Source organism: Rutilus rutilus, assembly GCF_951802725.1.
Source record: "Rutilus rutilus genome assembly, chromosome: 25".
In the NCBI taxonomy this organism is placed as follows: Eukaryota; Metazoa; Chordata; class Actinopteri; order Cypriniformes; family Leuciscidae; genus Rutilus; species Rutilus rutilus.
Genome location: NC_140229.1, coordinates 3,308,864 through 3,323,904, shown reverse-complemented (window position 1 = coordinate 3,323,904; position 15,041 = coordinate 3,308,864). Strand labels below are relative to the sequence as shown.

General features: G+C 37.7%; 2 protein-coding genes across 2 annotated transcripts; both read right to left on the bottom strand.

Annotated features, from left to right (window-relative positions):
• Positions 1-355: 355 nt before the first annotated feature.
• On the bottom strand, positions 356-9,747 carry ddx55 (DEAD (Asp-Glu-Ala-Asp) box polypeptide 55). The gene is made up of 14 exons (XM_084400439.1): positions 9,494-9,747; positions 9,347-9,397; positions 9,168-9,254; positions 8,966-9,057; positions 8,833-8,895; positions 8,596-8,745; positions 7,260-7,449; positions 6,430-6,512; positions 5,821-5,952; positions 5,645-5,737; positions 4,144-4,258; positions 3,488-3,656; positions 3,112-3,404; positions 356-1,147 (listed from the first exon to the last, which is right to left on the bottom strand). The coding sequence occupies exons 1-14, from the start codon at positions 9,599-9,601 to the stop codon at positions 992-994; spliced, it is 1,782 nt and encodes a 593-aa protein (XP_084256565.1). The 5' UTR covers positions 9,602-9,747; the 3' UTR covers positions 356-991.
• Positions 9,748-10,770: 1,023 nt separating this feature from the next.
• Positions 10,771-14,966, bottom strand: tmed2 (transmembrane p24 trafficking protein 2). The gene is made up of 4 exons (XM_084400329.1): positions 14,650-14,966; positions 13,783-13,975; positions 11,818-11,925; positions 10,771-11,059 (listed from the first exon to the last, which is right to left on the bottom strand). Exons 1-4 carry the CDS (start codon positions 14,827-14,829, stop codon positions 10,935-10,937), a joined length of 606 nt encoding a protein of 201 aa, XP_084256455.1. The 5' UTR covers positions 14,830-14,966; the 3' UTR covers positions 10,771-10,934.
• Positions 14,967-15,041: the final 75 nt, after the last annotated feature.

Genomic DNA, 15,041 nt, shown 5'->3' with positions numbered 1-15,041 from the left:
TATATATATATATATATATATATATATATATGTATATATATAAATATAATAAATGTTTAATTTATAAATAAATACAAATAAGATTACAATAAATACAATTTTATATTAAAAAAATAAATAAAATATGAAAACAAGTAAATGAATGAGCAAATAAATATTGCATCTAACAGTAGAATTTCTTTAAATAAATAATAGAAACCAAATATTTTCCAAATAATATCTAGACATATTTAAAATATAATTTTTTTCATGTTATAAATTGGATCTTTAAATTGAAATTTTAGGATGGGGTTCATGAAAATGTTAAGATAAAACAGTGTAAAAAATGTAAAATAATAATATTAGTAAAATGTTTCATTTAAAAAATTTGTTTTTATTATAAATAAATGAGCAAAAGAGTAACGTATCTAACAGTACAGTGATAAAATGTAATACTCAACTTAATAGAAATGAAATATTATATTTTTCACACTATAAATTGGGCCTTTATAGAAGAACCTAAATACATGCCTCTGTAAGTTTTAGGATAGGGGTCCTTTGCACAAGGATGATCATATTTTGGGGGTCCCTGACATCTAAAAGATGGAAAACCCCTCGTTTAAACCTCTTTATACCATATAAAGTGAACTTGAGGATTTGACTTTCATATATTAAATTACACAAGTATAACAGATATATGTTTTATTTTTATGTGCGCCAGTTAAAACATCACCAAATTAGGAATTGGAATGGCAGTCATATTTCATTTGGTTTCTTTTCCATGTAATTCATACATACAGGCATTATTGTTAATAGAAAAATATAGATCATATCATTTCCGAAAGAGACCCTTGGCTTGAAAACACTCTTACATTTCCAATAGAAATCTTTATTTCATTATTTGAAGTATATGGAAGATAGTACAAAAGCACATTTGTGATGAAAGCATCCATGTGCTTGTACAGGACAGTCAGAACGATACAGCATATGTACATATTGAAGTCAAACGACATCATTCTCCATCAGGACTGTGTGTTTCTGCTTGTTTGGGATGTGAACAAATGTGCTTGTCAAAGTCCTCTTCACTGATCTTTCCTTTCTTGAGTTTCTTCAGCAGACGCGTGTCACTTAAGAGCTCGTTCAAGTCTTCGTCCTCAGCATCTGATTCCTGTGACCACACAAGTTTAGCAGTGAGACTTTAGAGACTATCCCATTGACTCCATTAAAGGGTTAGTTCACTCAAAAATGAAAACTCTGTCAGTAATTACTCGCCCTCATGTTGTTCCAACCCCGTAAGACTTTCGTTCATCTTCAGAACACAAATTAAGATATTTTTGATGAAATCTGAGAGCTGTCTCACTCCTCCATAGGCTTCTATGTTATTGAAACTTGTCGGCCCAGAAAAGTTAGTAAAGACATCGTTAAAATAGTCCAAGTGACTGCAGCGGCTCAACCTTAAGTTTATCAAGCGACGAGAACAAACAAAAATAACTACTTTATTCAACCATCTTTTCTCTTCCATGTCATTCTCCTAAGCTGTTGACAGTGTTGTACGTCAGAACGGAGGCTCACTATTGGCCGACGCTGGTCATGTGTGTGATGCTAGCCAATAGTGAGCCTACATTCTGAGACATACAACCCAGAACGTTACACTCTGTGAACTCACTCAGAGAAACACAGAAGAAAATGAAGAGTTGAATAAAGTCATTATTTTTGTTTGTTTTTTTGTGCACAAAAAGTATTTTCATCGCTTGATAAACTTAAGGTTGAGCCACTTGGACTATTTTAACGATGTCTTTACTAGGGCTGTAGTCAAGACCACCTTTGTCGAGTCCAAGACAAGTCCAAGACCGGGACTAGTCGAGTCCAAGTCAAGACCGAGTCCAAAAAGGTTCGAGTCCGAGTCAAGACCGAGTCCAAAAAGGTTCGAGTCCGAGTCAAGACCGAGTCCAGGACAGGAAAAAAAAAGTCTGCTAAAAATTAAAGCCTATAGAAATTAAATCATTATGTAATAATTAAAAAATGAATGATTTTAATTGTATTTAAAATAATTGACTAATTCAAAGAACAAAAAAAAAAAAAAAAAGAAGATTATAGCCTATAAGCCTAAAGGAGCACACACATTCGTTTCGACTGTATGATCAGCCTGTCAATACACGCAATGTCAACCAGTTAAACTGCATGAGGGAGGGTCGAGCCAACACACACACACACACACACACACACACACACACACACACACACTAGAGATGCGGATAAACCGCGGATCGGACGAATGACGAGACGAAAAATAATATTTTAATTAAATTCGGGTGGGTGGCGGTTGGTAAGAAAAAGAAGGTAAGAAAAAAGTCGGAAAACTTTGCCCATTAATTAGATCATCTAGATGTGCAAGGCAAGCAGGCAAGTTTTCGGTTTGTTATGGACACTTAAAAATGTGAATATTCACGTTGCACTAGCGGTGGACTTTAGGCGAGTTTATTTAAACATTTATTTTTTAAAGAGCCGTTTGCGAGTCAAAACAGCCGGCTCTTTTCAGTGAGCTGAGTCAAACGAGCCGGCTCACGAAAAAGAGCCGAAATGCCCATCGCTAGTTATTAGGTGGCCGCTGGCCAGTGTTTCACTTTCCCTCCAATAATATTTTGTTTTAATATCGCGGCAACGTATGTGTGCTCACTGGGAACATTATAAAGACACCTGGACTCGGTCGAGACCTAAAGCCATATTTGGCAAGACCAGTGGCCGAGACCGAGACAAGTCCGAGTCCGAATTACAGCGAGTCCGAGACAAGTCCGAGACCATAGAAAAACGGTCTCGAGTCCGGACTCGAGTCCAAGACCGGACTCGAGTACTACAGCCCTAGTCTTTACTAACTTTTCTGGGACGGCAGATATCGATTACCTAGAAGCCTATGGAGGAGTGAGACAGCTCTCAGATTTCATCAAAAATATCTTAATTTGTGTTCTGAAGATGAACGAAAGTCTTACAGGGTTGGAACAACATGAGGGTGAGTAATTACTGACAGAATTTTCATTTTTGGGTGGACTAACCCTTTAAGAGCAGTTTAACCAGATTTCTATTTTTATGTACTTACTCGTCAAATGTGGATTCAGAAAAATACGAATAACATACCTCATCCAGTTTTCTTTTGGCCGTCTTCTTTTTCTTTCTATCCTTCTTGATCTTCTGCTTGGACCAGGATTTGTTCTTGATGAAGTTCTTCCTCAATGGCTTCTCTTTCTCTTTCTCCTTCTGCTCCGCCAGTCTTTTCTGTCTCAGTTTCTCCCTGTTTTTATCTTTGAACCGGATGGCGTCGGTGTCGATGGTCACCGGTTTGAAGTTGGGGAAGGTCTTTCCTTTCAGTTCAGGCATTTTGGGCAAACGGAGGAGAGCAAAGCCTTGGGCCAGAGCAGCAAAATCCAGATCTGTACGAGATAAACATCATTTTAAATCAGGTGAATTATCTTGATTATGCCTCTTATGAAATGTGTGACACAAAGTCACTCACCTTTAAGGCGAAATATCAAACTACACTCATGTTTGGCGTACGCCTGCACACACGACACAAAGGCTTTCATGCCCTTCTCAAACATCGCTCTGTCACGTAAAGCCAACAGCTTCACTTTAGGCAGAACATCAACCACGTCTTTCACTGGAGGAAACAACTGAAGGGGACACTGTGGGGGAAAAAACACAGGATTATAACGTACAAACACTATTTTATAAACTTAAACTCCATAATATAGAATAACAATAACAGAATGTGCACTAATATCTGAACACCAAGGTTATGGGTTCAATTCCCAGGGAATGCATGAGCTGAGAAGATGCATATCAATGCAAGTTGCTCTAGATCAGAGGTGTCCAAACTCAGTCCTGGAGGGCCACTGTCCTGCAGAGTTTAGCTCCAACCCCAATTAAACACACCTGAACCAGATAATCAGACCTTGTTTATCTGGTTCAGGTGTGTTTAATTGGGGTTGGAGCTAAACTCTGCAGGACAGTGGCCCTCCAGGACTGAGTTTGGACACCCCTGCTCTAGATAAAAGCATCAGCCAAAAGCAATTTTCAGTGTTTAAAATCTTATTTTTTGCCCTTTTTCTATGTGCCATCGTGATGCTCACTGATAGTTTGTATATGAGATGAAGTTTCTCTCTGACTTACCTTTTGATTAATGGACAAGAAATGTACATACGACTCTTCCATCGGCAGAAGAAAGACGAGAGCGCTGCCCTGGTTTCCGATACGTGCAGTTCTTCCACACCGATGCACAAAGGAACTAATGGAAATATGATAACAAAAATTACCAATGCATGCACAAAACATTCATACAGTGGTCACATTTAAAACAGTATCATTTTATAAATACTATTAATTCATATTTTGAATTAACTTTTATTTTCAGTTTTCCTTTTAATTGTATTTTAAAAATCCCTCATTTTGTTTAATACAGAACCCCTACAGGGACGCGGTAAATTATAGTTCAAAACTTTGCGTTCGCTCGCAAAGAACTCAAAAGTAATATTTATACTGTCCACTTTTTATCCGCTTTCAGCCACTTCTGTCCTGATTTCTTCAAGGGAAGGGTCTATGGGCGGGTAAATGTATGGGCTCATCCCATAATGTTCACTCATGAGGTCAGTAGACGGAGAGTAGGCGGTCTTTAGTGGCTGTTTGAACACATTCGATCACATGAGCGTTTACACCACGAAAGCAATCCGGTCTAATGTGTTTTCATCTGCCTCTGCAAGTGGTGGAAAGTGGACAGGCTCAAAATGTTTTAGACGCCGTTTACACCTGTATTTACTTTAGTGTCGTCCACTACCAAAACATATCTTAAAGGGGTGGTTGATCATGATTTCACTTTTCTAACTTTAGTTAGTGTGTAATGTTGCTGTTTGAGCATAAACAACATCTGCAAAGTTACAACGCTCAAAGTTCAAAGCAAAGGGAGATATTTGCTTTTAAAGAATTCGCTTTTTAAGGACTACAACAAACGGCTGGTAGAGACTACACCACATTCCTCCCAGGTTAGTGACATCACCAACCCTACAATTTACATAAACCCCGCCCCCTGAACACGATTTATAGATTATCATGACAGAATATGCTAATAAATGACTAGAAGATAACTACACATAAGCTACATAAATTCATCAACTAACCATTCAGAAATGTCCTGTTGCTTCTACATGTTGTCTCTTCTTCTAGAGTCTCTCCATCATTGTCTGACTCCGGTTTGAACATAAAAGGCTAAAAGTTTTTGAAATTTTCAGTGAATGTCTGTGTGAGTGCAAGCTGTTGTAGCTCCGCCCCCCTGTGCCGGGAGCAGCAGCTCATTTGCATTCAAAGGGACAGACACAAAACGGTGCGTTTTTGCTCACCCTCAAAAAGTGACGATTTTAACATGCTATATAAAAATATCTGTGGGGTATTTTGAGCTAAAACTTCACATACACACTCTGGGGACATCAGAGATTTATTTAACATCTTGTGAAAAGGGCATTATACCACCCCTTTAATACCAGGTGTAAACAGTGCCTTAGGTGCTATAACGCCACTAACCTCACGTCAGCTGACTTTATGAGCACGAAATAAATGATGTAATAAACGATTCCAAGTACACACTTTTGAGCTCAAGTATGTTCATGCATGTCCTGGTTACCTCGCACTGCTTGGTGGATCATACTGAATCACCCAGTTCATTTCTGGTATGTCGATGCCTCTCGCCATGACGTCTGTGCACACGAGAATCCCACTGCACACAAGCATAATTCATTTATTCTTCATCTAAAACGTCCTCTCGGTGAATATCTAGAAAGGCATGATGCAGTCCATTACCTCTTCAGCGCGCGGAAATCTGCAAAGATCTTGTTTCGTTTGTGTTTCATCTTCCCGTGGATGCAGTGGATGGTGACGTTCTTGATCAAGACTTCCAGGGCTTTACCGAAATACTCCACACAGGCGCAGGTGCTGTGGGTACAAAGGAGAAGGATATAACGTTAGGATGGTTGGACAATATTATTCAGATTTACTCTACCGGCAAAAGTTTGGAATAATTAAGATTTTTTTTTTAAGAAGTCTCCTCTGCTCACCGATGCTGAATGTATTGTTTGATCAGTAAAAATACAGTACATTTTATTACTCTATTATTTTAAAACGTAATTTATTCCTGTGATGGAAATCAGAATTTCAAGTTAAAAAGTGATTTTTTTTTTTTCCAGCAAGAACACATTAAAATCAATCAAAAGTAACAGTAAAGACATTTATACAAAAGATTTTGTTACAAAAGATTTCCATTTCAAATCAATGCTGTCCTTTTAAACTTTCTATTCATCAAAAAAAATCAGTTTCTAACCTTCTATTTTAAAACCTTGGTGAGCAGAAGAGACAAAACCATGAAAAGAAATTTTGATCAGTAATATATGTGGCAAAATCAGTCAAACAAACCTGAAGAACACAAGCTGCTTCTCGTGTTTGTGCTGCCTGAGAAACGCCACCAGAGTGTTGAACTTCTCCTCTGCTCGACACATCTACATGTTCAGATAAACAACAGAAACATTGAGAATTAGTGCAAACTAGCTTATATACCCAAGTCAAATAGTTCATAATGAGACAAGGAACATGTATTATTAAAGGGATACTTCAACGATTAGCATTAAGCTTTGTATCAGTAGAAACCCAGTAGTATTCTTGAATGGCCGTGCTTCCCTCCCTCATGTCCCCCTGAGACGAGAGATTTCTGTATTGTATGTCTGTAAAAAAACCTCAGATGACACAAAAATCGTCATTTATCGTCATCAGAGGCTTTTTTGTCCAGAGGCGAGAGACTCCAGCCAGTAGGAGGAGCTCATCCCGCATGTCTTCAACCCGCCCATAGGGGGATCTCACGATAAAACGCCGTCTTTTCAGTTTCGAGTCGACTAGTAGCCTAGCTGTATCATTTCTCCCGATACTGCCCTCTGTAACCGGTAGGCGTGGCTTGGGCGTGGCCTCGTAGGGCAGCGAAGCAAGTGCATTCTGGGAGTTGTTGTCTTTCATCCACATGAGCCAAAAATAAATTTTCTGGCTTTTCTCAGTCTAGAAGGCACCAACTTCTAAAATAATATCACATTTCTACTACATAAATGACCCGATTTAAATACACATTCATCTTTCCAGCGGTGAAATATCCCTTTAAGTCAATCAATACTGAGTCATAATTATCTGAAACGCCCCATGAACAGGCATGAATGTGTGAACCAGTCCCTGCTTGTTACAGAAGGCTCCAGATGACTCACTGTGTAATAATTGCTGAGTCTGGATGGTGTTTTCTGAACGCTGGAAGCCGCCACTCCTTTCTCCTTGACTGTGATCCGCACAGGGTTACGCAGACCTGCCCTCACCAACTTCTCCAGCTCCTGCGTCTGCGTGGCGGAGAACAGACCTGTGCGCCGCTGCTTGGGTAAATACCCCAGAATAGTGTTTAAACTGCAGAGGCAAAGAAAAAACTGCATTAGTTAATAGACTTTCATTGTTCCTTAAAGGGGTGGTTGATTATGATTTCACTTTTCTAACTTCAGTTAGTGTGTAATGTTGCTGTTTGAGCATAAACAACATCTGCAAAGTTACAACGCTCAAAGTTCAGAGCAAAGGGAGATATTTGCTTTTAAAGAAATCACTTTTTAAGGACTACAACAAACGGCTGGTAGAGACTACACCACATTCCTCCCGGGTTAGTGACATCACCAACCCTACAATTTACATAAACCCCGCCCCCTGAACACGATTTATAGATTATCAAGACAGAATATGCTAATAAATGACTAGAAGATAACTACACATAAGCTGCATAAATTCATCAATTAACCATTCAGAAATGTCCTGTTGCTTCTACATGTTGTCACTTCTTCTTGAGTCTCTCCATCATTGTCTGACTCCGGTTTGAACATAAAAGGCTAAAAGTTTTTGAAATTTTCAGAGCATGTGTGCGTGAGTGCAAGCTGTTGAAGCTCCGCCCCCTGTGCCGGGAGCAGCAGCTCATTTGCATTTAAAGGGACAGACACAAAACGGTGCGTTTTTACTCACCCTCAAAAAGTGACACATTTTAACATGCTATATAAAAATATCTGTGGGGTATTTTGAGCTAAAACTTCACATACACACTCTGGGGACATCAGAGACCTATTTTACATCTTGTGAAAAGGGCATTATACCACCCCTTTAAATAACATCAGAATATGCAAATTAGGCATCATCTTTTTAAAGGGACAGTCCACCCAAAAATGTAATTTATGTCATCACTTACACTCCCTCATGTCGTTCAAAACCTCATGAACACAAAGGAAGATATTTTGAAGAATGTTGGTAATCAAACAGTTTTGGTTCCCATTGACTTCCATTGTCCACAGAAGAAAAAAAAAGTCATAGAAGTTTGGAATGACATGAGGGTGAGTAAACGATGACAGAATTTTCATTTTAAGTGAATTATTCCTTTAAATACACCCAATGCATATTACAACAAAAGTGATGCAGTGCAGTTAAGCTGCCAAGCAACGTAAAATGAAATGCGTATGAATTGTATTGCCTATTATTTTGGATTTGTTTTTTTTCTGACTGATGATAGAAGAACATTACCTGGCTTCAAAACCCATGTCCAGCAATCTGTCAGCCTCATCCAGGACTAGAACATCCAGAGACTTCACAGCGGTGGCCAAATCCAGTCCATCTGCCTTCCTCCTAAACATGTCCTCTAATCGGCCAGGGGTCGCAATTAAGATATTGGCTCTACGAAGTGCACAGGACATTGCATTTGCTTATATTATTCCGGATTTTAGTTTTAGATGGTAGAAAATAGCAGTCTAAAATACTCACCCCTCAGTCTTTAACTTCTCTACATCCTCGATAGGGTTGCTTCCACCAATCAAGAGGATCTGGCTAAAACCAGACACACATGTTGTAAGATTTAGGACAGTACAGTTAGATACCGTAGATGCTTTAAACTCACCTAAACTGAGGAAATCCCTGCAGAAAGCGGCCCATCACCTCACTGATCTGTAGTGCCAGCTCACGGGTGGGAGTTACGATCAACGCACCAACCTGAACACACAATTACAATAGGAATGAACATGAACTACACCGACTTCTTTCAGCAAACATGTAAAGAACAAGGAGAAAGCATAAACTATATGTAAAATTTTAATGCACACCTGCATCTTTTTTAACTTCTCTTCTCGCTTTAGGAGAATTTCTAATGCAGGAATCACAAATGCCAGAGTCTTCCCACTGCCAGTCACCTGAAATGACATTGATTATGAAACACATCTGTGACATATTCTCAGACAGATGTCACATTATGATAAAAAAAAAGACATATTCAAATACTCACCGCTTCAGCAGCAACATCTTTATTACTCATAAAAAGAGGGATGCAGGCAGCCTGAAATTGAGAAAAACTGAACTGTAAATAATCTAATAAGTAAAGAAACATGCGAGTACAGAGAGACTGAATACATCAAATGAATAACGTTGTTACCTGAACAGGAGTCATATGTGTAAATTTCAGCTCTGTAAGAGTCTGTAATATGCTTTCATGTAATTTCACCGGTAAACACTCCCATTTTCCGTCGTTAATGTTCTCCATATTTTAAGATTTAGATGAGTCTGGTCCATGAAAGTAAACACATGAGGAGACGATGTGTGCTACACGCAATATGCTCCGTATGGAAAACATGAGGCTGCTACAAACGTTCCGCATCGCCTCGGTAGGACACCAGTCTTCCTCCGGGGAATGATGTTCCTCTTATTTGCCTTTATATAATAAGCATAATCGTTTAAATAAATGTATTTTTTGGGGGGGTCCACTGAATATACGATTGGTCCGTACTCATCAGCAGCGCTTAGAAAGATAACATGTACCACGTGACAACACCATGGTCTGTGACAATAACTTTAAATAAATAAATAGCACTAACCGCAAAAAGGAAAACATTCGACATTTTTGGAAGAGCAGCATTTAATGTTACAACATATAAATAAAAATAACGCGTGAAACGGTAAATGGACAGATTACAGTCTGAGGCATGGGTCACGTGGAACAAAAACATTACATATGCAATGATTAAAAAAAAGGAGACATTTTAAGAACGTTTCAGGTTTATTAAATCAAATTCATATTTGACATACATATTCATTGAACTTCAGAAGTTTACAGTTTTATCATCAGTTTCCCAGTAGTCTTAGCCAAATAATCTTGCATTTTATTTATAAGAGTTGGTTTAGACAACAAAAACGGTACAAAACTACATAAAGTACTCCCCATATGAAGAAACTGAAGATAGAGAGAGAGCAGAAAAAGAAACTGGGCCTACCCTGCCTAAACATTTAAAAACACACCAGAAAGTCATTTTTACCACTTTACCAGCATCAGGTTTAAATATGTGCCATGGAGGTTGTTGGCATAACTAAATATGATAATGAGCAAGTGAGTATGGCATGAAATGTGTTTGCCGGGACAGTTCCTGACATTTGTCTTGATTTACGTCAGTGACTACTGACTTCCCATTTCACAACAATGGCTTTGTTATAGCGTAATTACATTGTGCTATTTCACACAATCCTAAAGCATGTTCTTTCATTGGGGCAACACCATAACATCACCTTTACTTCATTCTTGTAGTAATGTGCAGTTGTAACAGTACTGGAGAAAAAACACCAAGCAAAATAAAATAAAAAGATGCCTGTTCCAAATAAAATTACACAAGTTGGGCTAAAACAAAATCAACGAATTAACGATTCTCAACCGAACTTGCACCCTTTACCAAAACAAACAATGAAGAGATCTACAACTGGGGCAAATAAAAACAAAATGACTGGTGGACTAGCGAACAACCAAGTTCTTCTGATCTCTGTTGAACCGGACGTCCAATTCGAGAAACTGGTAAATCACGGACTCAGTGTGTTTATGTCGAGGGTTTTTATACGACTCTCCGCACTTCAAAGAATCTCTTCAGGTAGTAAATCTGTCCGAGGGTCATGGCCACCAGCACCAGGGCCTCGAAGAAGGACCAGAGCACCACCCGGCTGTTCGTGTTGTCATTGACTGGAGGACACAGACAAAAATACACAGTCAGAGGCAAGCTTAACGTTTCAAGGTGAAAAAGTCAAATTAAATCATTATTCAAAGGCCAATTAAAGATGCTTAATTTGGCTGGGTTTATGTCAGGGCAATGTAAAAAAAATAATAATTCAAAGCCTGTTTTAACATGCATATTTCTGCTGTTTTCATATTTGCAAAATGTAATAATAATAATAATAATAATAATAATAATTTAAATGCCATATAAACATGCATATTTCTTCTGATTTCATATTTCAAAATATAAATAATAATACTTTAAAGGCAATTTAAACATGCATATTTTTTGGGGTCACAAAAAATTCAAAGGCCATTTAAACATGCATATTTCTGCTGTTTTCATATTTCAAAATGTAAATAATAATAATTCAAAGGCCATTTAAACATGCATATTTCTGCTGTTTTCATATTTCAAAATGTAAATAATAATTTAAAGGCCATTTAAACATGCATATTTCTGCTGTTTTCATATTTCAAAATGTAATAATAATAATAATAATAATTGAAAGGCCATTTAAACATGCATATTTCAAAAGTTAATAATAATAATAATAATAATAATAATAAAACAGCCATTTAAACATGCAAATTTTTCCCGGGATGATATGAGAATGATCTTTTGACATGACTTTCAAAAAACACTCCATTCCATCGTTTAAAACAGATGAAATTATGCTAATATCATGTAACACACACACACACGATCAGTGAGGATGTCTTACTTGCACGGTGTATTCTCTCTCGGACCTCCATGTATTCCTGCTCGTGTTTGACCGCTGTCATGGCAACCGCCAGCTCGTTGATCATCTCCTCCAGCTTATTCTGATGAGCTGGAAATAAATGAACAGGAATTTACTCACGGTGATTGTATCAACACAAACAAATCGCGGCGTATGCAGCGTGCAACAATACAGCACACCCAATTTATACAAACAGCAATATCCAAGTTTGTAATCACATAACCTCATATTACACATGCAAGAGTCGACAAGGTCATAAACAGCTTTAGTTTTTGGTGCATTAATAAAAAAAACACTCCTCATATATACAGCATTAAACCAGAACGGCCTACAATTAATAATTCAAATCAGGCAATGGGAACTTCAACCTCTTCTTTGATAAAACACTCATGTTATGTCTTCAACACAAAAGCCACAGCTCACTCTTCGCTGTTATACAGCATCTTTAAGTCAGTAAATGTTCAGATCATTGCTCACACTGTCTTTATAGTCACAGGTGCAAGTGTTAGACAGAAGTTTAAAGCTCAACCGATGTTAAAACAATCTATTATACAGTCTATTCCTACCATCCCAGCTGTCACCACCTCCTGGAGAGGGAACAAAGTCACGTTAGAGGTAAAAAAAAAGTAAAATAAAAAGAATAATATTATATATATATATATATATATATTTTTTTTTTATAACATTGCTGATTTACTTCTTTATTATTAAACAATTGTTGTTTTAAAATATTTTTGTCAACACTTTAAATAAATACATTAGTTAGTATGAATAACAATGAAAACTAGTTTAAAACATTTATTATATTAGTAAATTTGAAGACATTTTCTAATACATTACTAAAATCAAAAGCTGTATCTGTTGCTAGGGTCGCAAAGGGGCGGAACATTTCCGGAAACTTTCCATGGGATGTTAAGCTGGAGAATTTTGGAAATAATATTAATTGGAAACTTACCGGGAGATATTTTGGAAATTTTAGGTGACGTATACAAACTATATCACATATACAAACATAAATATCAACATTTTGTTTGGTGTTAAGCAGATTTGATTTATTTGTGAATAGAACTTTAATGGTTTCTTTTATTGAACAACAGAAAAGCATGAAAGTTGAATGAAACAAACATATTTCCTATGATCTCCCCCTATAATTGTATTAACTAACAAAGATTAATAAACACTGGAACAAATGTTTTGCTCATTTTTAGCGAATGCATTAACTAAACATTAATGGGACCTCATTGTAAAGTGTTAGCATTATTTTCTATTTCAAACAATTACAATTAAATATTTTTCTAACATGCAATAGTGGCCAAGAGTGACGTGAAGAGGAGTTGTTTTTAATTACGCTATCCAAGTATAATAAACAATCCATAATATATATATATTTTTTAAATATATTTTAAATATGAGAGAAGAACGAAACACTAATCCTGCTGAAGGTATTTATCTGACAAAATTATTTGGCAAAAGAGGCAAAGTAGGTTTTATTTACTGTGGAGCATAGAAAAACATACATTGCATACAGTGACTAGAACATAATCAGTTATTAATATTTTGTTGGTTCATAATTCTCTGTATGACAGCCTGGCCAAAAATTAAGTCGGCACAATTTGTCATGTTTCATTGCGTTATCATAAATAAAACTATCGACTTTAGACTTTAAAAATCAAGATTTTTTAAATAATATCAGAGTAAAAGGAGAAAATGTTCATTTTCCGATCACTTTTGGCCACTAATGTAATGAAATTAAAAAAAAATTTAGCCAATTCAATATTTCAGAACTACACAGAAAATGTTATATACAGAAATGATAATTTCCACGACTTTTCCCAGTTCCCTGAAAGCTCCCCCGATATTCCCAGGTTTTCCGTGACCGTGGAAACCCCGCCATATGTTGCAAAAGACAAACTTCCCAGAACAGCCCGTGTCAGTTTCTCCGCTCACCCTCTGTCTCCATGTCCTGTCCCTTGGGCGCCTCGCCGATGTCGATGGTGAACATCACAATCTTAGGGGTCATGGTGGACATCTTGTTGCTGAAGCAGAACTTGTAGGTGCCGTCCATATGGGCGGCTACAGAATACTTCCCACTGGACTCGCGGTCTCCTTTATAGATCTGCTTCCCGTCCGGACCGGTTATCTGTTAAACATCAGAGCTGTGTTGAGCATTCAAGAAGCACAGTCACTGTCATTACATCAGCTTCTGCCTACAAAGAAATTAGGGATGCAAGTTACCGACGTGAAGATTATGGACGACACCGATAATTCTTTACGTTTGAAAGCCGATAACTGATATATTATCCAATCATATTTCAAGCAATTCAAAACCATCATGTTGTACCTGAAGTGTCTCAGCTGAAGGTAATAATACAATATGGCTTTGATATGTCTACCAAATTTTCTTATTGGACTGATAACATTAAAAATGAACATATAATCGGCCGATATCGATATGGTGACCGATATATATAGTGCATCACTATAAAGAAATTACAGTGCTATGGTATTTATATAGTACTCAGAGAATACCAACCATGATACCAGAACCAAAACACTACGGTAACACCTAAATATATCTTTTACTAAAAACAAAACCAGGTTACTTTCACTTTGACTCGTCTAAATTTTGTCTAGAAAATAATACATTATCCAGTATCTAAGCACTAATAATCACTCTCAACCAGCAATTAACTTCCGGCTTCATCCACCATCTGGTGTGAGCCGACACTGACACCTGCAAACATCCTATAGAGGCTGTTTATGGTCGAACATATCTGACATTTAATGACATTATAAGTGTATTTTAATGCCCACCTCCACGTCGATGTCCAGAAATCCTCCCTCGGCGACCTCAAACATCAGGCCCATCTTCGTGCCCGAGTTCACGCGCTCATAGAAACACTCCTCCGCGTGCGCGTCTATGCTCACAAAATAGCCGCTCGCCGTGTAAGAAAGCGCGCAGAGGAGCACGACAAGTTCCGAGAGCGTAAACATGTTTGGTGCGGTGTATTAATGGAGGATAAAACCCATAAAAGAGACTTTACGCCGCACGGGAACGATAAAGGCGGAGACTGACAAGCGCTAGCTGCGCTACTGATGATGCCACGTCAAGCTTTAGACGGGCCGCCCGATGGGACAAAATGGCTCAGACACCGGACGCAATTCGCGTTTGGAAAAAAGAGAAACAGAAACGGGAGCTTTGCCCA